Source organism: Eurosta solidaginis, chromosome 3 (genome assembly GCF_040869045.1).
Source record: "Eurosta solidaginis isolate ZX-2024a chromosome 3, ASM4086904v1, whole genome shotgun sequence".
In the NCBI taxonomy this organism is placed as follows: domain Eukaryota; kingdom Metazoa; phylum Arthropoda; class Insecta; order Diptera; family Tephritidae; genus Eurosta; species Eurosta solidaginis.
The window spans coordinates 255,013,196-255,036,611 of record NC_090321.1 but is presented as its reverse complement, the minus strand read 5'-3'; the positions used below and the strand labels follow the sequence as shown (position 1 = coordinate 255,036,611).

Sequence of the window (23,416 nt, the reverse complement as noted above, 5' to 3'; positions counted from 1 at the left end):
CAACCCTTTCAGGTTGCCAACGCTATATATAGCTTCTCCAAACCCAATTGTCAACCTCAGCTATCCGCGGCGAATCCTGTTTCACTAACAGACGAGGCTCTGGCGACCCCAAGCTCCTCATGGAACTTGGTCGTGGGGAGGGAGGGATGGTCTGAAGGTTTAATGTGGCCATACAAATCGTTCCCGAGATGGTCGGGCTAGCACCTTAATGGTGCTGCGTTACCGCAGCGTACCGGATCTGTATCCGACAAAGGACCATCACATAGATAACACTCCCCAAAGCCTTCGGGGGAAACAACAAGCAAGTTGTTATTATTATTATTAAGCCTGGAAGCACTGCGACCTTTGTTCGGATCTATTGTGCATGACCTTTCAGCCCAATTCTGTATTTGGAGGCTTTTGATATATCTAAGTACCTCTTCAGGCTTTTTACTCACATCGGGATTAAGAGACACAACACCAAGATGCGAGAGTCTCTGCCTTGCTAGAGCGACGCATTCGCAGAGAATGTGAAACGGCGTTTCATCCTCCAGTTCACAGACTTCTATTCTGCCTGGAATACGGTGGAGCAGCATCCCATTGGTATCGATGAAGTTCGGCGCATAGATGCCAGCTCCCGTTCTTCCGTCATCGAGTTTCGATCCATCTGTGAACCAGATCTCTGAGTCAGGGTCATTATAGGGATTCCCTGCTTCGCAGTGGGTCCTGTCCCCAAGGGACACTCCAAAGTTCCGTGAGATTCTGAGCTTATGGGACATTACGTTACGCAGTTGTAATGTGGCTCCTAGCAAGTTACCCTCATGCTGATTTGGTACACAGAGTTAGGCGGTATATAACTTTCTAGGGATGTTGTAGAGAATTCGAACGAATCGCTTTTGAAAAGATTTCTTAATTATCTCAGTATATGCGCCATAAAACTAGCGAAATTTTTTGTTAACATCAATTTGCATTATCAACGGGTTCTGAACTAAGGCTTGATATAGCCGAGGTCAATACACGACACTTAGTTAGCTTCATAAACTCAGGGAAATAGTTTGATTAGGAGAGTAGGAACAAATCCGTGTGGTTTCACAATGAGCCCATAAAGGCCTAGGTCTGCCGCTCCGATGCGGAGGGCAGCCACTTGAACCTAACCTAACCTAACCTTGGAAATCTCATTATCGATTCAAGAAGAAGAAGACAGACATGTAGGTCCTAGAAAGCTTCTAGTACATATTTTCTAAAATGAAAACTTATTTTATAACAAAAATCATGGTTCTTAATGGGGTTTCTCAATTTGTTCGTCGAAAATGGTTAGGTTAAGTTAAAGTGGCCTCTGCTTCCCAAGCTGAGGCTCACTTAGGTCATTGTAATACCTCGAAAGAGCCCTTGTTTCCTTGTTGTGAATGTCGTTCATATACCCAGGAACCTAAACCAGTGCATTTGCCTAATGTAGCGCAGAATTTCGTTTATAATTGCGGATTCTAGCCCCGCCATGCACCCAAAGTAGTGCCTGTGGAGACATCGGTACCTAGTCTTCGACAGGGCAGGACGATGGCATAGATAATGTCCTACGTTTTCTATATCTTCCTCGTCCCTGCAGCTACGACAGAAATAATTTGTTTGCAGGCCCATATGGGCGCCCATAAGACCCATAAGCGACCTTTTAGAATATCCACTAATGGGCTAATAGAGAGGCGACTCAGAAGTATGACCGATTGCGATCTCTTTTCGTCCAATTTTGGCCAGATTTGCCTGGTCATCCTAGATGTTGGCTTTATGGCCCATTTCGCGTTAGCTTGTTCCGTGAACTGAGATCGCAGCCAGTGCATGCAAGAGGGGCATTCACTCAGCCAGCAGAGGTGATTGTTTGAAAGCTGGTGTCTTCCCTTTCTAGCTCATCAGCAGCGCAGTTTCGCTAGATGCAATTGTTGCCTGGGACCCATATTATGCTCAGGTTGCACTTATCAGCTAGCTTGTTTAGAGCTTCCCTGCACCTTAACGCCACTAGATACACCGTATCGCTACATTGTAGGGATTTTATGGCAGCTTGGCTGTCGAAAAAGATGGACACAGAGTTATTCACCGGCAGGTTGATTAGAAGGAGAGCAGCTTCTCAGATAGCTATAAGGTCAGCTTAAAAAACACTACAATGGTCTGGTAAGCGTAGGCTTTTATTTATATTGAGCTTCCTTGAGAATATTCCACTACGTCGAAAAAACTTTTAGTAATATTTTCTTCGCTGAGCAGATGCCTTTTGGCACTTAAAGAAAATAAAGTGGAACAGTATCAAACATATTAAGTATATATCTATTACCTAGTCGGAGGGTGGACTTTTTTCGATTCAATAAGCCTGTTTACAGCTGTGACCGCTATAAACTTTTGCGGTGATATGCCGACCATGGTGTATACCCTAAAGCTTTTGTCAGGACGAGGAGCATTAGTAGTTCCTTGTCTGGGTTGTGCATGAAGAAAATACCGAAAGAACTTTATAGAGAATCCATTGCAGGAATAATCGAACTTAAAGCTTAATGTGGTTTTTCAAGGTATAATATCGAAATTCTCGGCTAAGCGAATGTCATTCACAAAAGAAATAGCTGCCAGAAGGTTTTGCTGTAATGCTATTGCAAATAACAGTCATCCGGATTTAAATACGGGTTTTGGGAGCGTTCCGTCTGTGGCTTCGGTTTCTTGTCCATGCTTTTCACCAAAGTACTTCTAGACTACCGATGCTGGCCGGGTTTTTGGAAGTCCAACATACAACCTATATGCCACGGTTGCCCCAAAGAAAGAAAAAGTAATAAAGACAACTCATCCCCGTTGTTTTTTCGAAAGCAGATATGAAGTTGTATTACTTACATATATCCATTTACCATATAAGGTGTTGGGGTGCATATGTATACCTATGAATGAGTGTGCGTAGATATGTACGTATATAAATGCATAAAACCAACCCTGACCTATCCCCACCTAACCATTTAACGAATACGTATGTACACATACATACATATATGCGAATGCGTGAGCTGGTATGTATGTATATAAACAGATTTACATATTATGTACTTCAAATATACTTGAACATACATATGTATGTACATGGATTTGTGAGCAAAATACAACGAACTTGACCTTGTGTTGAGCTTAAAGTTGCATGAAATGAAGGATGGTTTATTGGATTAATCATTAAAGTTTAAAACTTTGATGAAAACTAATTTCTTCTTTTTAATTGGAGCTTAACAGTCTAGACTGTTTTAAGTTTAGAGTTTAGCGCCCGCTAGCATTTACAGGCTCTTATAATATGTAAAAAGCTGGAGACATGACCTAACCCCAAGTGGTATAACCCAAGTTTTTTACTTGGAATTACGTCACTTCTACTGCAGTGATATAACCCCTAGTTTGTTTTTTACTTGGGATTGTGGCACTGCAGTGAGAGAGAAATAATTCCACGTAAAAAAGGACATTATCACAAACATTTTTGTATAAAAATTTGAGTTTAGTAAATACTTTGGTAATACTCGTGGTTTAATTATACAAGGTTACCCATGTAGCGCTATGTCACCCTGTACTATTAACAATCCAAACTCCCACATTGCTCCTAAAAATTTGAAGTGTTACTTCTTTTTAAAATCCTTTGAGAATATTGTAGAAAATTTTGAAATAGCATTGAAAATTTTAGTTTTCAGAGAAAAATTGTTGATTGGGTACACTTTTTTGTTTTTCTTACTTTCTTTTGTTAACATTCATTTAAAAAAATAGTAAATGTGCGCAAAATCTCTTGTAACAATTTAAAAGCTTTTTTTTTATAATTGTGTTAAATTTAGCCGTGTATTTCTTTCGCAGATACCGTCTATATGTGCAGCGGCTATTTCTGCATTGCATATAATGAATTATGAGATTATGCTCTGTGGCTTATGGCCTTATTTTCATAGTACTACCCGAAATTGGATTATGCTTACATGTTTTGGAATACTATCAAATTTCGTTTACCAATAACTTAAAATCTCTTCTTGTAATCGCTTTTAACTCTTAAGAAAGATACTTTTGCTCTGCTCTGAATAAAGGACTTGAGCGAAATGCTACAGAACTTTAAATGTAGAAGCTGCCAAGGTTTGGCATTCCCTGATGTCTTGGCAGTCATTTTTAGGGGTAAGTTTCTGGGTACCTTGCGTGGCATTACGAAGAGGTACTTCTGTTAACCCTAGTAAAACGGAACGAGGAAATACGAAATTCCTGAATTCTGGTCTTCCTCAATTGATGATGGATTACAGCTGATCTTGTCTGAAAGGGTTACTGTCAGTACGTCTGTCAGGAGGTCTGCTGGCCACTTGTAGTCTCTTTCATCTAAGACGACCGCCCCCGAGTAATCAAGTATTTGGCTTCAAGAAGTGTGTGTCTCAATGAGGATGGTATATTATTTTCGTAATGGCATCCCATTCGATAAATATGTGTTCTACCACACATATGATCTGTTTTTGTATGTATGAATCACTTTGTCTCCTTAGCTTTGTTAAGCAGAGAGGACTTGACTTTCTGTGCAATCCCTATGTGAGCGGGGCTGCCACGAACAGCATCTTCTCACTGATTTTTTTCTTTTCTCTCTGAATCTTTCTTTATCACTGTTGTGGGCAGTGAATTTCTGACAGAGGGTAATATATGGCGGTATTTGTCCACTTGTTCGTCGTGTAGGAAACCTGCCTGAATTTTTTCGCTACAGTTTGATTGATCCGAACCCGAAGTTTATAACCTTCATAATTGTTTTCGAACACAAAATGTTAAACTAATTTTTACGAAAGACTTATCTAAGTAGTGGTACTTTTTGCCTGCATTACTTATGAAAACGACTTTTGCTCTTCTCCTTACCCTTGAAATTTATAAATATTTCTGCAGGAATAATGGAAAAACCCCTGCTACCACTGCGTATTTATATCGTGCAAAGACCGTCTATTATTTACCCCATTTTAAATGAAGCGGCGGGAACTCTAACCAATCTTTTCATTTCTGATTTCTTGGAGTCGTGAGACACGTTTCACAAAAAAAAAAAAAAACAAAAAAAAACAAGTCTTGCGATGCAAGTAAATTTGTTCTGGCAATTCTTTCTTTCTTTTGTGGAACGGTCCCCTGCTCGTCTTATTTTACACGAAAACTATACATTTAAGTTCAAATAAAATAAACGAACGATATTAATTATGATGCCTTTATTTCATTGATTTATCAGAATTCATTTGTTATTTTAATATAATTTGACGAAATTTTATGCAAATGTTTTTGTAGATTAAATACATACCTTTTTATACTCAGTTGAGCAGAGCTCACAGAGTATATTAACTTTGATTGGATAACGGTTGGTTGTACAGGTATAAAGGAATCGAGATAGATATAGACTTCCATATATCAAAATCATCAGGATCGAAAAAAAATTTGATTCAGCCATGTCAGTCCGTCCGTCCGTCTGTCCGTTAACACGATAACTTGAGTAAATTTTGAGGTATCTTGATGAAATTTGGTATGTAGGTTCCTGAGCGCTCATCTCAGATCGCTATTTAAAATGAACAATATCGGACTATAACCACGCCCACTTTTTCGATTTCGAAAATTTCGAAAAACCGAAAAAGTGCGATAATTCATTACGAAATCGGTTGAAGCCACGCTCAGTTTTTATACACAGTCGACCGTCTGTCCTTCCGCTCGGCCGTTAACACGATAACCTGAGCAAAAATCGATATATCTTTACTAAATCGTACAAACACATTCTAGAGTCACCCCTGGTCCACCTTTATGGCGATATCTCGAAAAGGCGTTAACCTAAAGAGCTAAGCCCCACGCCCTTTTAAAATACTCATTAACACCTTTAATTTGATACCCATATCGTACAAACACATTCTAGAGTCACCCCTGGTCCACCTTTATAGCGATATCTCGAAAAGGCGTTAACCTATAGAGCTAAGCCCTACGCCCCTTTAAAATACTCATTAACACCTTTCGTTTGATACCCATATTGTACAAACGCATTCTAGAGTCACCCCTGGTCCACCTTTATGCCGATATCTCGAAAAGGCGACCACCTATACAACTACCACCACACCCTTTTAAAACCCTCATTAATACCTTTAATTTGATACCCATATCGTACAAACAAATTCTAGAGTCAACCCAGATCCACCTTTATGGCGATATCCCTAAATGGCGTCCACCTATAGAACTATGGCCCACTCCCTCATAAAATACTCTTTAATACCTTTCATTTGATACACATGTCATACAAACACATTCCAGGATTACCCTCGGTTCATTTTCCTACATGGTTATTTTCCCTTATGTCGTCACCATAGCTCTCAACTGAGTATGTAATGTTCGGTTACACCCGAACTTAACCTTCCTTACTTGTTAATAAAGGGATTAAATTCTTCCCGTTTTTCCCTTCCTTCTAAAAAACGACCACGAGTGCGGAGTGTCAAATTTTCAAAAATGCTGCATCCGAAACCTCTTGTAATTGAATCATGGGTAATACTCATAATGCAATAATAAAGGTGATATCAACAATTTAACCTCACTTTTATGGTAGCTCTATTTGCCACTATTTACGTGTATTGCAAAAGTGATAAATTTTGATTGCTTCATGTTTCGCACAAATTCTTCAAAGAAATTGGCTTTTAGCAAAATTTTTACTATATTCTCTTGGAGAACACAAAGTTACGTTAATCTTTTTGTCTAAAAATTCTGGTAGCGACTTATATAATTATTATACATATTTCTATACGTATAGTTGTCAACAGAAATACATTTTTAAATTCCCCTTTAGGATTCGGGGGACGAAATGCGTCTTTTGATACCCTATTTCACGTTACCCTTCCCTCATTTATCCTCTTCGCTCCGTCTCTTGCACGGCGGATTTACTACCAGGTGTTTTTAACGTGCGTAAAGCTAGCAGACCCAAGTGCTCAAAAATAAGTTTAAGTTGTTTGAGAGTTAAGTGCTTTTTAGGTGCTATTTAGGGCCACAAAAGATAATTTAGGTTTTCATTTAGTTTTCGAGATATTCGTAGCTTGACGTAAACACTTTTTTGCGAATATCTCGAAAACTAAATGAAAACCTAAATTATCTTTTGTGGCCCTAAATAGCACATAAAAAGCACTTTGTTCTCAAAGAACTTAAACTTACGCAACGTAGATAAATGAAACACAATGCGCCAATTCAGTACCAGGCAAGGCGAATTCAGTAGAGGTGGTATTATCCCAACATCTGATTGCTTCTTCTTGATAATTTTCTTTACAACGCCTTGTACAACAATATCTCAGTTAATCGAATCAGTGAACATTTTCTTTCACATTCTTCTGCACGGCGTATTTATTGAATTCGCTTCGCCATAACCTCGTATATATTCGCCTTGGTCTCATGTTTCACTCAAGGAGAATCCAAGGCGAATTCATTACAGGTGGTGTTATCCCGTCAGCTGATTGCGTCTTCTTGATAATTTTCCATACAAAGCCTTGTACAACAAAATGTCAGTTAATCGAAATCTATGAAAATTTTCTTTTGACTTGACATTCATCTGCACGGCGAATTGATTGAATTCGCTTTGCCACCACCTGGTATAGATTCGCCTTGAGGAGAATCATTGATGAAGGCGTTGTATGGAAAATTATCAAGAAGAAGCAGTCAGCTGTTGGGATAACACCACCTCTACTGAATTCGCCTTGCCTGGTACTGAATTGGCGCATTGTGTTTCATTTATCCACTCTGCTGTGACCAAGGCGAATCTATACTAGGTGGTGGCAAAGCGAATTCAACCAATTCGCCGTGCGGAAGAATGTCAAGACAAAAGAAAATTTTCATTGATTTCGATTAACTGACATGTTGTAGTACAAGGCGCTGTATGGAAAATTATCAAGAAGAAGCAATCAGCTGATGGGATAACTCCACCTGTAATGAATTCGCCTTGGCTGTGACGGTCAGGAACATTGAAAAGATGTCAACTTGCTCTATGTAATACAAGACCTCGTTATAAATATGTTATTACCTATGTAAATACAAGAACTCTGTTATAATTGCAATTTTGCTTTTGTTTCTTTGCAGCTGCAACAACAAAAATAATGGATTAAGTTGCAGTAAAAGTGAACAATAACGAAAAATCCAATAAAGAAAATAGATAAAATGTAGGATACGCAAATAAGCAAAAGAATGAAACGCACAAAAATTGAAAATGTATTGTGAAATGAAATACTGGAACACATTTTGCAATTAAACAAGGAAACAATTGGAATTATTTATCTGTGGTATTTTTGGACAACTCGCAAGAAAGTGGAGTTCAACAAAGGAACAAACATAATTTCCCTTGAGCAAACGGCAAAAGAAAAGCCTTCAAAATTAAACGCAACAATAAAAAGAAACCCCACAGCAATCATCCATCCAGTTTGATGAAAAACATGGACAAAAATGCCGGTGGCGACGGTAGCGATGGTAAATCGGGTGTCGGCGTCGGTATGGGTGGTAGCGGCGGTGGTAAGGCCGGCTCTAGCGCCAGTGGGGGCGGTGGAGCCGGTGTGCATGATCCCTCCGCATTGTTGGATGCAGCCTCTCTATTTGGTAAGTATTTACTGATTTCTTTTTAAATGCTGAAGTTGTACCACTTTTTGTTTACGTCTTGTTAAATTTCAGCTTACTGGGGACGCGATCCAGCAAGTGCAGCAGCAGCCGCTTCCAATCCGCTATTCAATTCACAATTTAATGCCGCCGCAGCAGCCGGTTTGGGTTTATTACAAAATCCAGCAAGTGCGGCAAATGATCGATATTCTATAGCAGCAGCTGCAGCAGCTGCCGCATCACATCATCATCAAAATACAATGGCGGTGGCGGCATCACAAGCAGCCAGTTTGGCTGGTCTGCATCCAGCAAGTGAGTTAGAGTGTACGATCGTTGTAGAAGTGGTGTTGGTTATACATATGCCTTTATCTGGTTTAGGTCGTTTTTTGTTTTATATTATAGTTAAACTTCTGTGGTCATAAGAACGTTATTAGTGCTTTGAAAAGCTGCATTTATTCATTAAATATATTATCAGAACATAACTTCATGATAAATTAACAGTTAGTTCGATGGTTCCCAAAGGGGAATTGTAGTATATCGTAGTGGAATAGTAGCATATATCTGCTATACCAAAAACGCCATACCTCAGATAAGTTTTGAATAATATCTCTAACAGCAAAAAGCCCCTAAGTGCTACAATTAAAACAGTTTTATGTAAAAGGCCTTAGAGAACTAACATATTCTATTAAAAAAAAAAAAAAAAAACACTGAACTTCATAACAGGTGCAAATATCATGGTTTGATCCGTCACATCTCTAAACCCGGGTATTATCGTCCGAAACGTAGAGAGTCTCCAGCTGAAAACCAGAGGCAAGTACCAGCGGCGGTGTACGCTACATTGAACCACCATTGTATGGCGTTCAGCTCTTAAAGATGGCGGTAGCAATTGCAGTTGAAACAGCAAACGTATTTGAATTTACCACAAATGCCGTTTGAAGAAAACGCTCCTAGAATAAATGCTAGCTCCCCATCTCATCTAAGTAAAACATATTCAGTTATATATCTAGAGTGGGAGCTAAGCATACAAAACAACATCAACCAATAGGGTAGATATTCGACGTTTAAACATTTCCAATCTCTTGGGGAAAATCAACTGTGAAAGATCTATATTAATACTAGAAGACCCGGTAGACGTTGTCCTGCCCTAAATTTGGCCAATCTGCATACATTTTAATAAGCTTTTTCCGTCTGACTCTGCCCTCCCCCCCCCCCCCCTTTTTTTTCACTTTTTCCTAATCCTTTTATTCGCTCCTCCCTCCGTCTTTTTCGCTTCTTCTATCTCCATCTTCGTCTCATTCTATCTCTTTCTCAATCTCCTTCTCTCTTTTCTATTCTCTCAATTTCTTCTCATTCTTCTGCATCCCTTATTGCCTGTCCCAGAAGGTGGTATGTATTTTATTCCAGTCCCAGTCCCACTCCGAGTCCCAGTCCTAGTCCTAATCCCATTCCCAGCCCGTCTCTGGATAATATATTACTCTGTACTAAAGCACTCATCAACAGCTTTCATTTGATATCCATATTGTATAAACACTGTCTAGGCATTCACTGGCCCACGTTTTGGCCTATATCTCGAGACCCTAGTCACCCAGTCACCTATCCAATATTTCAAGTTAGATCAAAATACACACAGGGTGCAAAATAAATTCAAAATCGGTTCAGTAGTTTAGGAATCCAGTGGGCTCAATTGTGTGACACGTGTTTTTATATATTAAGATTTTTCTTTGATATTTACCTCTATAAACTTAAACATAAATCTGTAATAATTATAATCCTACAATAGGTTGGTGGTCCATGGCCCAACTGGCAGCTCAAGACTACTTTAGCCGCCTTCAAGCTTCTGGCCTTTCACCGTTTGCACATCCCGATGTAATGGCTGCGTTTGGTCCTGCCGCGTTGGGACTTGGTGGTGCTACTGGTGCAGGCGGTACAACTTCCGCTGGCGGTAGTGTCGGCGGACATGGTGCTGGTAGTGGTGGTAATAATGTTGGTAGTGGTAGTAGTTCATCGTCAAGCAGTAAATCTAGTAAATCCCGCAAAGAGAAACGTCAGCAACAGCAGCAGCAGCAACAACAACAACAGCAGCAACAACAACAAAATTTAGCTGCTGCTGCGGCGGCAGCAGCTGTAAGCGCTAATCCAGCCGCCGCTTTGGCCAACATGCACAGTTTGTTGGGTGCTGGCGCTTCACTTAATCCTGCCTCGTTGGGTCTGGGTGGTGGCGGCAGCAGTAATACAGGCAATACCACAGGTGTTGGTGGCAGTAGCGGCGGCAGTAGTTCGTCGTACAAAGTGAGTTTGTGTGTTGATGTGTAGTTAATATATTTGTAATATTATTATGCATATCATTACTAATGTTAACTATTAATTTTATTTGCTTACACATTAGTCGAGTTCAACAAGCTACAGCAAACCATCGGTGAGTCCAGTGCTACCGCCCCCACCAGGCTCAGCATACGATCCGGTGCAATTGCATAAGGAACTAATGGCTATGCAAGCAGCTGCTGCAGCGTCTAGTGGCTCTTCGAGTTCTTCATCATCGAAGAAATCTTCATCACATCATCATTCTCAATCACACCAAAGCAATAGCGGCGGTGGCAACAGCGGAAGTGGTGGCAGTAGTGGCGTAGGTATGTCTAGTGCTGCCTCTCCTTCACTTAGCAGCGCTAACAATAGCAATAGTTCCAATAAGAATTCTACGTTGATGAGTAATGTCAGCAATGCAGCAATGCACCATTTAAGCGCACTGGGTGGTAACAATTCAACAGCGCATCACATTAATGCGTTAATGTCACCGCACGGTTCATTGGGTGGTAGCAGCGGTATGAGTAGTGCTGGCAGCAATCTGGGTGGAGGTGGTGGTGGTGCTAGCAGTAGTGGAACCAGCAACAGTTCAGCTTCGAGCAGTAAGGCAGAACGTGACAAGAATAATGCTTCATTGAATGCGCTTAGTTCGTTGTCGCAATTTGGTGCGCTTGGCATGAGTCCACAGCAAAGTATGCAAGCGGCAATGAATGCATTTGCTGCATCTAATCCAGCAGCTGCGGCCGCTGCAGCTGCAGCAGCTTCAGCAGCAGTGGCAGGAAGTGGTAAAGGTGGCAAGGATTATATGCCAACTGGTATATTGAGGTTAGTGTATGAATATATTTTTTTATATGCATTTTATTGCTGTCACTTTTTGGATCATTTGAATGGTGTGAAAAAAGTGTGGTGCGGGTGTTTTTATACATAATTGCATATGTATGCATATATACAGTGTTGTTCTAAGCAATGCAAACACGAATAAGAAAAAGAATTACAGACTATTTCGCCGAAAAAATGGCAACACAAGGCTATTTAAATTTAATAGAAAGCAAGCTATTTCGAAAACGGACACATCTGGACTTTATTTTCTGTTTTTGTTATGTTATTGTATTGCGCAACACTGCATAGTTTTTTAGTATTTGCAATTTTTTTCGTAGCATTTTTTGTTTTATAATTTCTTTTCTGCATTTTTTTTATTCTCCATATTTGGTACATTTTCTCATACACCAACCCAATGAAATTATCACTTTTGTACATTCATAAAAAATATACTTTGGCTTATGTAGTGCTGCACTGGAAGGAAAGTAAGATCCTCCTTTATGTTAATAAATCCTTCGATATTGTTGTTGTATTTATACATGAATTCATTCATACATATCATTCTTTTTGTATCATAACACTACACAGCCTAGGAACGGAATGATAACAATTACACTGTGCAACAGCCGTCTGGGTATTGGACCAAACCCACTTTTTTTGTAGAGATTGAGGCTTATGTAGACAAAGTACTATCTCGGTTTTTCGAAGTCAGCCTCCAAAAAATAGATATCGGCTTTCGAAGTTCGAAATTCAACATTTCGAAATTTTATTTTTTTTGTTGACGCGTTCAACAAATTAAAAAAGTAAAAATGTGGTCGTTGTCCGCCTTTTCCTTTTATTTAAATGGCTGAATTCTTTTTTTGAAAAATTACAGTACGAGCAATTCCAGTGCAGAGTATGTGCAGACATGAAAGTAGTAGCCACTATCATGTGAATATCTGGCTCTTCACCTCGTATAACAGCTGTTATAATAAATTTCTCAAAAAAAGAATTCAACCCTTCAAATAAGGGAAAAGAGCGGACCACGACCACATTTCTGCTTTTTTAATTTGCTGAAAGCGTTAACAAAAGTATAAAATTTCGAAATGTGGAACTTCGAAAGTCGATATCTATTTTTTGAAGGCTAAATTCGAAAAACGGAGATAGTACTTTTTATACTTAAGCCTTAATCTCCTCAAAAAAGTTGGTTTGGTCCAGTACCCAGAAAAAAAGTTGATTTTGTCGCATAGTGTTATGAATGAAAGAACAATATCCATAAATATCTATACAATAATAATTTTGCAGTGTATTCATGTATACTAAATATATCCATATAATAGCTTACTAATTGTAGGTTTTGATGTTTGGGTATAGTTCTTTCATACTAAGTTGAAATTGTTTAGTCTCCATAATGACTGTTGTACTCATTCATATTCCATTGAGGCAACATAATTTGATTGCTATTTAGAGGTATTAAAATTAGATTGATTTAAACTGATGTGGCATGCTTGAATAAAATGTATGTATATTGGCAAAAAGTCTAGATATAAATGTAAACATTCATACATAAGTGGTAAACTCATCGAAGATAGCGGCTATAAATCACAGCCACTATAAAACAAAAAAAAACAAACTCCGCTTTTCCTTTTATTAGCACGAAAATTATTCGAAAGATGGATTTATGTAGCCCCTGTCTCCGGTGTGCTCTGTTGTATAGGCCCTATATTATTGTTAAACCTTTAATCTGTGCTTTATTTGTAAAACTTACACCCATGTTTGGGTAAACCTTAGCGGGTTAATGGGCAGGTATGACTGTCGTAAGAGGCGACTAATATAAAAACAAATGCCGTTCGAAGTGGATTGAAACTTTTAGGTCCACCAAATTATAGGAATAAATTAAAACAAATCAAATTGGAAATGAAGTCCTGCCCTCACCTTCACTAACGGAGCCCGAAACGGAAATAGGAATCAAAATCCGATTTGAAAGCGACCCGAAAGAGGAACCGTCGGGTTAGGGCGCTTATAATATACCTGCGGTAGGTATACCTATCGTAGGGGTGTTTAATGATTCAAGGGGTTGTGTAGGGCTACTCTTTCAAATGGTTGTCAGCGCAATTTATAGCTTCCAATTGTCAACCTCAGCTATCCGTGGCGAATCCTGTTTCCTTAGCAACCGAGGCTCTGCCTACCCCAAGTTCCATTGAACTAGGGGGTATGGGGCTGGATGGCCTAGAAAGTTCAATCTGGTCATATTAATACGTTACCGAGATGGTCGGGCTTGTACATTAATGGTGCTTGTTACCAGAACGTACCAGACCTACATCCGGTAAAGGACCATCAACATTGAAAAATTTATGTATATTCCTTAATTGGTTGTTTAGTAGTAACAACAAATAATTTATCTTTATGAAGATTGCTTTTATTTTTAAAGTACATAACGTAACTGTTATAGGAAACTATTGGCATTAGATTTAATCTGGACCGCAAAGTGAAAATATGTTAAGAAATTTAAAGAAAGGTAGTAGGTAGTAGAAAAGCAAATCAGCATAATCCAAGTTACCGGAAAGAAAGGACGTGGTTGTAACTGGATGAGAAAAATTGCAAAAGGTTTTTGAAAAAGTGCCTTCGACGGGAAGGGATGCCGTAATGAAAACAAACCCTATACAAAAATTTTCGTTACCGTAGGAGGCGTTCGGTTATTCAAAAACTAATCTTTTTCCAGTTTAAATTCAGAAATTTACAACTCAAGTTCAGAAAGTTGCAATTCATGTTCAGAAAATTACAATTTAAGTTCAGAATTTCCAATTCAAGTTCAGAATTTCCAATTCAAGTTCAGATATTCCAATTTAAATTCAGACAATTACTATTCAAGTTCAGAAAATTACAATTCATGTTCAGAATTTTCATTTCAAGTTCAGAAAATTACAATTCAAATTCAGAAAATTATAAGTAGGGTGTTATTTTTCAAAAGTTTTTTCAATACATACTACGTAATGTAATACTTAGGTATATGTTATTTGCGGAAGTGTTGATGCTTCGTTGACAATGGTGGCTTGGATACCCCAAGTTTTCTCCAAGGCGTGTACATCCCCAGCTAAGAAATCAATCGGAGAATAACTCTTTGCGCATGAGGGTGCATGAGGACGCTCCGGACATGAAAGTAATTCAGTCGACACCGCGGTTTGGAAGCAGTGGAAGAAAAAAAGCTCCGATAGGTGGCGCATGGATCGAAATATTTCAAAAAATCGTATTTGTGGTCCGATTTGGTTCATATTTAGACACATGATACATACATGAATAAAAAGCGACCTATGAAAAAAATCGCCGCTAGGTGGCGCGAGGACCGAGATATGCAAAAATCGTATAATACATACATGAATAGAAAGCGGCCTATGAAAAAAATCGCCGCTAGGTGGCGCAAGGATAAAAAAATTTTAATTAATGTAAGGCGCGATAACCTCCGAAGAGATCTAAGGCCGAGCTTCTCTTCCAATTTGCGTCGTGCTCCTCTTGATTTTCCCTACAAATTGGCCGGACGCGACCTACGTGCTTTATGCCGACTCCGAACGGCATCTGCAAGGCAGATGAGATTTTCACTGAGAGCTTTTCATGGCAGAAATACACCCGGAGCGCTTGCCAAACACTGCCGAGGGGCGACCCCGCTTACGAAAATTTGCTTCTAATTAAAAAACCTTATTTCTAAAATTTTGATGTTGGGCATACGGTGTACGGAGCACACTACCATCACACCACGATGGCCGCCAGGCGCAAGGATCGAGATATGCAAAAATCGTATTTGTGTTCCGATTTGGTCCATATTTGGAACACATAATACATACATGAACAGAAAGCGACCCATGAAAAAAACCGCCACTAGGTGGCGCAAGGATTGAGATATTTCAAAAAATCGTATTTGTGGTCCGATTTGACTCATATTTGGAACACATAATACATACATGAATAGAAAGCGGCCTATGATGTCCGATTCGGCTCATATTTGGAATAAATATTACATACAGTCACGCGTCCAACGCTTTTATTTAATTGTCTGATCAACGCCCTATATTGATGAGGAGTGTGATTACTAGTATCTAGGCCCTACCTAATTATTTTCTAGCTTTTAGTATTATTATTACTTCATGTAAGTATTGTTTTCAATAAAACCGTTTAACTTAAACATTTTTATATTGATCATATCGGAGTCATAAGACCCAAATTTTTTAAATAACGGATTCGCAACGAATACTGATCAGCCAGTCACTCTAATTTCTCAAAAACTTCGAAAAAAGTCTGGCTCTGACCTCATACCCAATCTCGAGAAAAATGTCTGCAAAGTAACATGCAGTCCTGCGTTAAGTTTTGTAGTGAGCAGCGAACTTTACTCGACTGGGCATATTATCTCCTTTGAAATTACAAACTTTAGATGTGTCGCGATAATATTTTGAAACATTTTTGGCATGTGCAAAATGAAATGAGATATGTGTTTATTTCTTAATCATTCCATTATCTTTATCTCACATCATTCAATATTCATCCATAACTTTTATTCATATGTTTAATTTTTTTTTTGTTATGTGTGTAAATTTCATTTTCACCTGGAATGTAAATGTGTGTTCATAAAATAAAGTTAGAATATGCTAATAAATTTGTTTTTATTTGCTATTTCTTTTATAACAATACTGTGCTACATAGTGATCATCAATCCCTGCTTGGTGTGCGTTTACCGCCCGATACGGAGATTATCAAGTATACATCGTCCATTGTAGGACCCAAAATACCCGGTAATACTTCACGTGGTCGTAAGAAAACTATATCGGAAGAGCAACAGCAACAACAACAACTACTACTCGCACAACAGCAGCAGCAACAACAACAGCTTCAGCAGCAACAGCAGTTACAAAAACAAGAACTAGATGCTACAACAAATGCACTCTCCTCGCTACTTGCAATACCAGGACTGAGCCCAGCTAAACGAGCACGACTCGAAATGGAATATGCAGCCATGGCGGCAGCTGTAAATGTCGCACAACAGCAACAACACCAACAGCAGCAACAACAACAACAAGCGCAACAGCAGCAGCAACAGGCACAGCAGCAAGCGCAGCAACAACAACAACAAGCGCAACAGCAGGCGCAGCAGCAAGCGCACCAGCAACTGCAACAACAGCATCAGCATGCTTTGAATGTGGCGGCAGCTGCAAGTGGTTTTGGTGGTATTGGTGGCGCAAATGCCACAACAGCAGCACAAGCAGCCGCTGCAGCAGCGGCCGCGGCAGCAGCACTTGGCCAATTAAGTGGTCCAGCCGCTGCAGCTGCTCTAAGTGCCAGTGGTCTTGGCGGCATGGGTGCACCAATGAGTATACCAGGTCTCGGCGCACTGACTGGGCTAAGCGGTGTAGGTGGCGTAGGAGCTTTGAGCGCCTCTGGACGTTTGGATCCACATGCATTGGCTGGTGCGGCGTCATTAAGTGCTACACCAAGTAATAGTCGTGACTCATCAACAGATCGCGTAGAAGTGATAAAATTGCCACCCACAATCACGTCGAATGGCGCTTACAACTTATCGAATAAAAACAAAGACTTACTTGATTTAACGGGTGACAATAGTAGCGGTGCAGGCGTAAATCTTAGTATGAAACCATCCTCTTCCTCGACCTCATCAACACCAGCTAATCCAGCAGCTGCAGCACATGCAATCATTGGCACTGCAGCCAATCCCATAATGATTGAAGATTATGATGCGCCATTGAATTTGTCAATGAAACCTGCCGATAAACAAAGCTCGGCAAGCGCGATATCAGCATCGATGGTAGGTGGCAGCAGCGATTATAGCAGTCCAGTGAATATGGGTGGTGGCACGGTTGCATTGCCAGCTGGTAGTGGCGGCTCTAATAGTTTGCAAAGTCTGACTTCCATAACGCAAGCGCTTGGTGGGGGCAGCGGTGGCAGCAGTACGCCACTGCCGGGAAACGGTGGAGCTGCTGGTAATGGTGCAAATACTGGCAGCAGTGGTTCGGCGGGTTCTAGTGGTGAACGCTCAGGGCAGACACCATTTAAAGAAGGACGACCGCGTAATTTGGGACGTGGCGTATCTAAGCCGAAAAAAAATACAGTAGCTTCGTTGTTGGCACAATCACGCGCGGTTGGAATAAAACCGATGCTGGCTACACAACAGTTACTACAACAAGGCGCTGATTTGGTAAGTAACGTGCGTTTTGTGTGTTAGTATATTAATTGGACATTAAAATCACAGGAAAAAATTCGACAGGCGCTTAATGAGGCGAATGCACAACTTGATCTTTCGACCGACTCTGAAAGCGTCGCAGCCGAAAGTGGATTGTCCGAGTCTGAGAGTGAAGATGCGAATATTTTAAATGTCACTGAATTACGTGTTCCGCTAGATTTGGGCTGGAAACGTGAAACGGTCATACGTGGTCTCACAAAAGCTGGTCAAATACGCGGTGAAGTGGTCTACTATGCCCCCGGTAGCGCTGTGCAGCTTAAAAATATTGGTCAAGTGATCTCTGTGAGTTTGTAGACAACCTTTTTTCTAATCTCTACGCAAACAGCTTGTCAATAATATATGAATCAATTTTAAAATATATAATTTTTATTACAGCATTTGGAAAAGAATCCCTCGAAGTTGACACGTGACAACTTTAGCTTTTCATCACGTGCTATTGTTGGTTCATTTTTACAACCAGCGCCACCACCTTATGCCAATGACGGCGAATATATACGCATGACAGATGAAGATGTGGCTAAACGTTTGGAAGATCTGAAAATTTTTACACGTCAAACATTAAATGTGGAACAACGTATTGAGATTGCTAAACAGCAACAAGCTATACGCGATGCAAAAAAACAACAAAAAGAGGAGTTGGCACGCAATAAGGAGAAAGCAAAGCAGGAAAAAAACGAGAAACTTGAGCAGCAACGAAAAGAAAAAGAATTAAAAAACCAGCAAATGATTGAGGTGAGCTGCTACGCCGTTTCTGCGATTCTTCTAAATCTCGCAGAGTATATTTCGAATTATTGGTGTTGTTTTCACTTTCTAATTAATTTAATTTCTGTTTTTTTTGGATTATAGGCGCGCAAGAAACGTCAAGAAGAACTAGAACGCATCAAGCAAGACGAGCTGCTCAAGAAACAACAGGTGGGTAATGTAATTGAAAAACATGGTAACTGCAACTTGTTTTTTGTATACCCAGCGGCAGTTTATAAAGACAAAAAAATAGCGATGGCTAAAGGTTTTAGTGTATGACAATTTTTAAATTAAAAAAAAAAGTCATAAAAAATTTTTATTGATCCGCCCGTCTGTCCGCTATTTTGCTGGAATATGCTGAAAAAGAGCTGAAATGCGTAAACAAAGAGCTATTAGTACTGCAGTTTCAACCTGTATTCGCGGTTCGAGTCTCGGTGAACATTACGGTATTGCCTTATGATGATTACCTTTCGGTTTTCGAAATGGTACCATCGCAATATGCCAGTAAATATTTCTTTATTTTAATTTTCTGTTAAAAAAAACATAATAATTGAACATTCAATTATTATAAGCCGGTGTTAAGCTCATGAATTCTTAAATATTCAGTATAAATTGAAACACCATTAAACAAAGAAACTTATTAACTACAAAGTACATCACACGGCTGGGTATAAGACTAAATCTACTTTATTGAAGAGCTTGAGCCAAAGTAAAAAAAGTTAACCGCCAAAAGATAAACATTGATTCGAGAAGTTCGAAATTGGACCTTTCGTAATATATACCTATTTGCTTAGTTGTGTTCTTTAGAAAAATATAACGATAACGATTTGGGCGTGGCCTGCATTATTTTCCTATTTTAAAGATAGATATTTTTTTATATAAGCCCAAATAACAAGGTGCTAAGTAGATTCGGAAGGAAGATCTTCACAAAAATTAAAAGGCGTATATTAAACTATACGAACATGTCAATATTTTGTCTAGGTAGTGATATTTTTTTGAAGATGCTGGGCCATAACCAGGGTTGCGCGTTTACAACATTTTTTGGATTGTACTTACTTACATACTTAATTGGGCTTAAACGTCTAAATGGTTATGGCCGTCCAACAAGGCGCGCCAACCGGCGCCAATTGGTCACACCAAGGGAGTTTAAATCGTTTTCCACCTGGTCCTTCCAACGGAGTGGGGGCCGCCCTCTACCTCTGCTTCCATAGGCGGGTTCCGATAGAAACACATAACATGGCCTAGCCAGCGCAGCCGCTGCGTTTTAATTCGCTGGGCGATGTGGATGGCGGCCACCGTGGTGTGATGGTAGCGTGCTTCGCCTACCACACCGTATGCCCTGGGTTCACATCCCGGGCAAAGCAACATCAAAATTTTAGAAATAAGGTTTTTCAATTAGAAGAAAATTTGTCTAAGCGGGGTCGCCCCTCGGCAGTGTTTGGCAAGCGCTCCGGGTGTATTTCTGCCATTTATTTTTTTGTTTTTCATGTGGATGTCTCCATATAGCGTAGAGGTCCATAAATCTTTCGAAGAACTTTTCTCTCGAGCAATCCCAAAGCCGCTTCATCTGCTGTTGTCATGGTCCATGCTTCTGCCCCATATAGCAGGACGGGTACGATAAGTGACTTGTAGAGTATGATTTTCGTTCGCCGAGAGAGGACTTTACTTTTCAATTGCCAAAGGCAAGTCCAAAGTAGCATTTATTGGCAAGATTGATTCTTCGCTGAAGTAAACATTTACCAGCATACGTCATTTCAACTTATATTGTAAACTGTCAAGTCAAACAGATCGATTTGAAAGGCCCAAAAAGTTACTTTTTATTTATTATAAAATGAAAATTGATCAAAACAATGAAGAATCGGACAGTGAAAATGAATAAAAAATATTAAAATACTAAATATTAAAGCGTATTTTTTTATTATTTTTTTACAAGCTTGGAACACTGTGTGAAAATATGAAAATGCTTAATTAGTAGTAGTGTTTCTGACTCATAAAAAAAGCAAAAAAATGAATTGTTTACAATTGTTTACAAAAATGAATTGTTTACGTAAACAATTAGGTTGTAAAGAATTATATTGTTTACATGTAAACAATTGCTGTAAACAATGTAAACAGTTTACAGGCCCAACCCTGGCCATAACCAATAAAATAATTTTTCGAAGTTAGCTTCCAAACACATTCATGGTCTTTCGGAATTCGAAACTTAATTATTCGAAAATTAAAATTGTGGACGCATTTTCCGTTTTCCTTGTTTCAATGAAATAATTTTTATCCACACTCCGAGTGTGTAAAGCTTCTCAGCGAGAATGCATCTGCTTGTTCGGGGTTAAAATGGCATGACGCAAATTAGAAGAGTACCTTGGCCTAAATTTTCTCGGAAGTATATCGCGCCCGGTATTTATTTTATTTATTTAATGGTCAAAACACGCTTATTAGTATCAGATGTAGCTAAAACAATTATTACGCCGGCCATCATAGACCGAATTCGAAATAAAGTAGGCAAACATATTCAAATTCAAAATCCCGTATTCATTAAAGTATTTTTTTTTTTTTGAAAATGTGTGTCCTATCCCTCCTTAAATATAAAACTAACTCACTACTGGGTATATAATATTCGGCTTTACCCGAACTTATTATTTATTAATTTAATTGTAATTATGCAATTAATTTCGTTTTTGGCAAAAACATTCTAAATTAAAATTAAAAAATATCTAACTCAAGCCAGCTTTAAATATAATAACTATGAAATATTTTATTTACTTATTTTTTTCTTTAGGAAAAAGATAAGAAACGACAAGAACTTATTCTAGCTAAAGAACAGGTATAAGCAAGTACCTTTTATCTACTCTTAGTAGTAGTAGTGATCTATTAAGTTCGAAATCGACAAATTTCACTTTAAATGTAGATAAAACTATGCTCTATAATTTTGGCCATTAATTTCATTTTAAATACTGATTTACTAACATCTATGAAAATATTTATTTTATATCATGATTAAATGTATTTTTTTCTTTACATTTGTAAACAAAGGAGCTGCAGAAGCAAAAGGAAGCCTTACTTGCCGCCGAGATGGTAAATGCTATAATGAAACTAACCCCCTTTTCTTATCACTGTCAACACTTTTCTTTTTGCAGGAACGTGAACGCCGTCGCCAACACATGGAATTGGTGCGCCAGCTGGAGGCGCGCCGTAAATTTGTTGAGCGTGAGAAAAAGAAACATCAAATGATTTTAGATCGTCTGATATTGCGTGAAAAGCGTATGGCTATTAGAAAGCGTGATTCAGAAATTTTAGCTGAAATAAGGTGAGGTGCTGTCTAAAAAATGAAAAACTAATTCCAAAAACTGCAAATCAACGCGTGAAACGAGCATGATCATCATTTGTTTTTTTTTTTTTTGGAAAATTATATTTTAAAAGTAAGTTTTATTTTTACTTTATTACAAATAGAAAACCACGTGAAGACTCCGAAGTTGCACATCCTCGCGAATTACCCGAATTGGAACGTATATGTGGCAATCGTTTGCCTGGTCAAGCAATGGCTGATTTATTGATGGTTTTCGAATTCTTGCATAACTTTGGTGAAACGTTAGGATTTGGTAAGTGAAAACAAGAAAAAGTTTTATAATAACTAAGAAAATAAAAAGGAAGATGAAAAAGATAGAAATCGAATTTGGAAAAGCCATTGTGACCTCGACGTCATTTAATCACAGTCATGGGGCAAAACAGATGCATGATATCTACGATTTTGTTGTCCTTGTAGCGATAAGCACAATCCCCGAAGGTCTTGGGGAGTATTATCGATGTTGATGGTCCTTCGTCGGATGCTGATCCGGTACGTTCCGGTACCAGGGCCGACCATCTCGGGAACGATTTGTTATGACCACATGCGATCTTATAGGCCAAAGCCGGCCAAAAGTTGCACATTGTGCAATTTGAGTTCGTATTTTCACACCGACACTAACGATGTGTGATCACGATCGTTTGCTTTCGCTTGTCACTCACTAAAATCAACAGTGAATGCAAAAGGAAAAGTCCATGCTACTTTTTGGGCACATATTAAAAACAATATGCTGCAATGTTAAAGTGACTTTTAATACGTTTTAGTTAGTATTATTAAGCTCATTTGAACATACATATTAATATTGACAATTTAAATACTAATAATTAATAATAATAAATATTGACAATTTAATATAAGTAAGTTTTTATACGTTCTACTTAGTTTTATTAATTTTTATAATTTTTTTTTATTGAATAACTTTATGTTTTGAAAATATATATTTCTATATTTACATTTACTTCGTTTTATAGTTCTTTCTTAATGAAAAATTGGTTTTTTTAAGTAAATTATGCATTGAAGAAACACCATACCTTCTTTTATAAAAAAGTTTTATCTGGCTAGCTCGACCTCCGCGTTCTTAGTTATACGAATATAAGTAAATATAGTCAGCATTAGCTTGAAATCAAATAACCAAAAATCCTTTTTAATTTCAAACTTCACAGTCCACATTTTCTTTTAACAAACTGTGGGGAGTTGTCACTCAATTTTTACACACACTTATGCAATTGTTTTAGTATTTGTGTGGTCGGCTCTGGTCTAGGCCATTCCGCCCTTCCACCCCCTAGACCCATGAGGTGTTTGGGGTCGCCAGAGCCTCGGTTGTTAATGTAACAGGATTCGCCACGGATAGGTGAGGTTGACAATTGGATTTGGAGTAGCTATATATTACGCTGGTAACCTGAAAGGGTAGCGCTACACAACCCCTTGAA

At 38.8% G+C, this 23,416-nt stretch overlaps 1 protein-coding gene across 11 annotated transcripts in view; it reads left to right on the top strand.

The window, feature by feature from the left end:
* Positions 1-23,416, top strand: part of tou (toutatis) — a 252,314-nt gene that overhangs the window by 194,561 nt on the left and 34,337 nt on the right. For 9 of the 11 annotated variants that reach the window (XM_067775992.1, XM_067775989.1, XM_067775985.1 and 6 more), the window contains 12 exons: positions 8,056-8,565; positions 8,638-8,874; positions 10,343-10,851; positions 10,949-11,688; positions 16,354-17,860; positions 17,915-18,187; positions 18,281-18,637; positions 18,752-18,817; positions 21,423-21,467; positions 21,677-21,718; positions 21,781-21,950; positions 22,094-22,242. In XM_067775992.1, coding sequence (XP_067632093.1) covers positions 8,397-8,565; positions 8,638-8,874; positions 10,343-10,851; positions 10,949-11,688; positions 16,354-17,860; positions 17,915-18,187; positions 18,281-18,637; positions 18,752-18,817; positions 21,423-21,467; positions 21,677-21,718; positions 21,781-21,950; positions 22,094-22,242 — 4,264 coding nt within the window. In that variant the 5' untranslated portion in view covers positions 8,056-8,396. The remainder of the gene's footprint in view (positions 1-8,055; positions 8,566-8,637; positions 8,875-10,342; positions 10,852-10,948; positions 11,689-16,353; positions 17,861-17,914; positions 18,188-18,280; positions 18,638-18,751; positions 18,818-21,422; positions 21,468-21,676; positions 21,719-21,780; positions 21,951-22,093; positions 22,243-23,416) is intronic. The other 2 variants (XM_067775994.1, XM_067775995.1) reach the window with 2 other exon arrangements.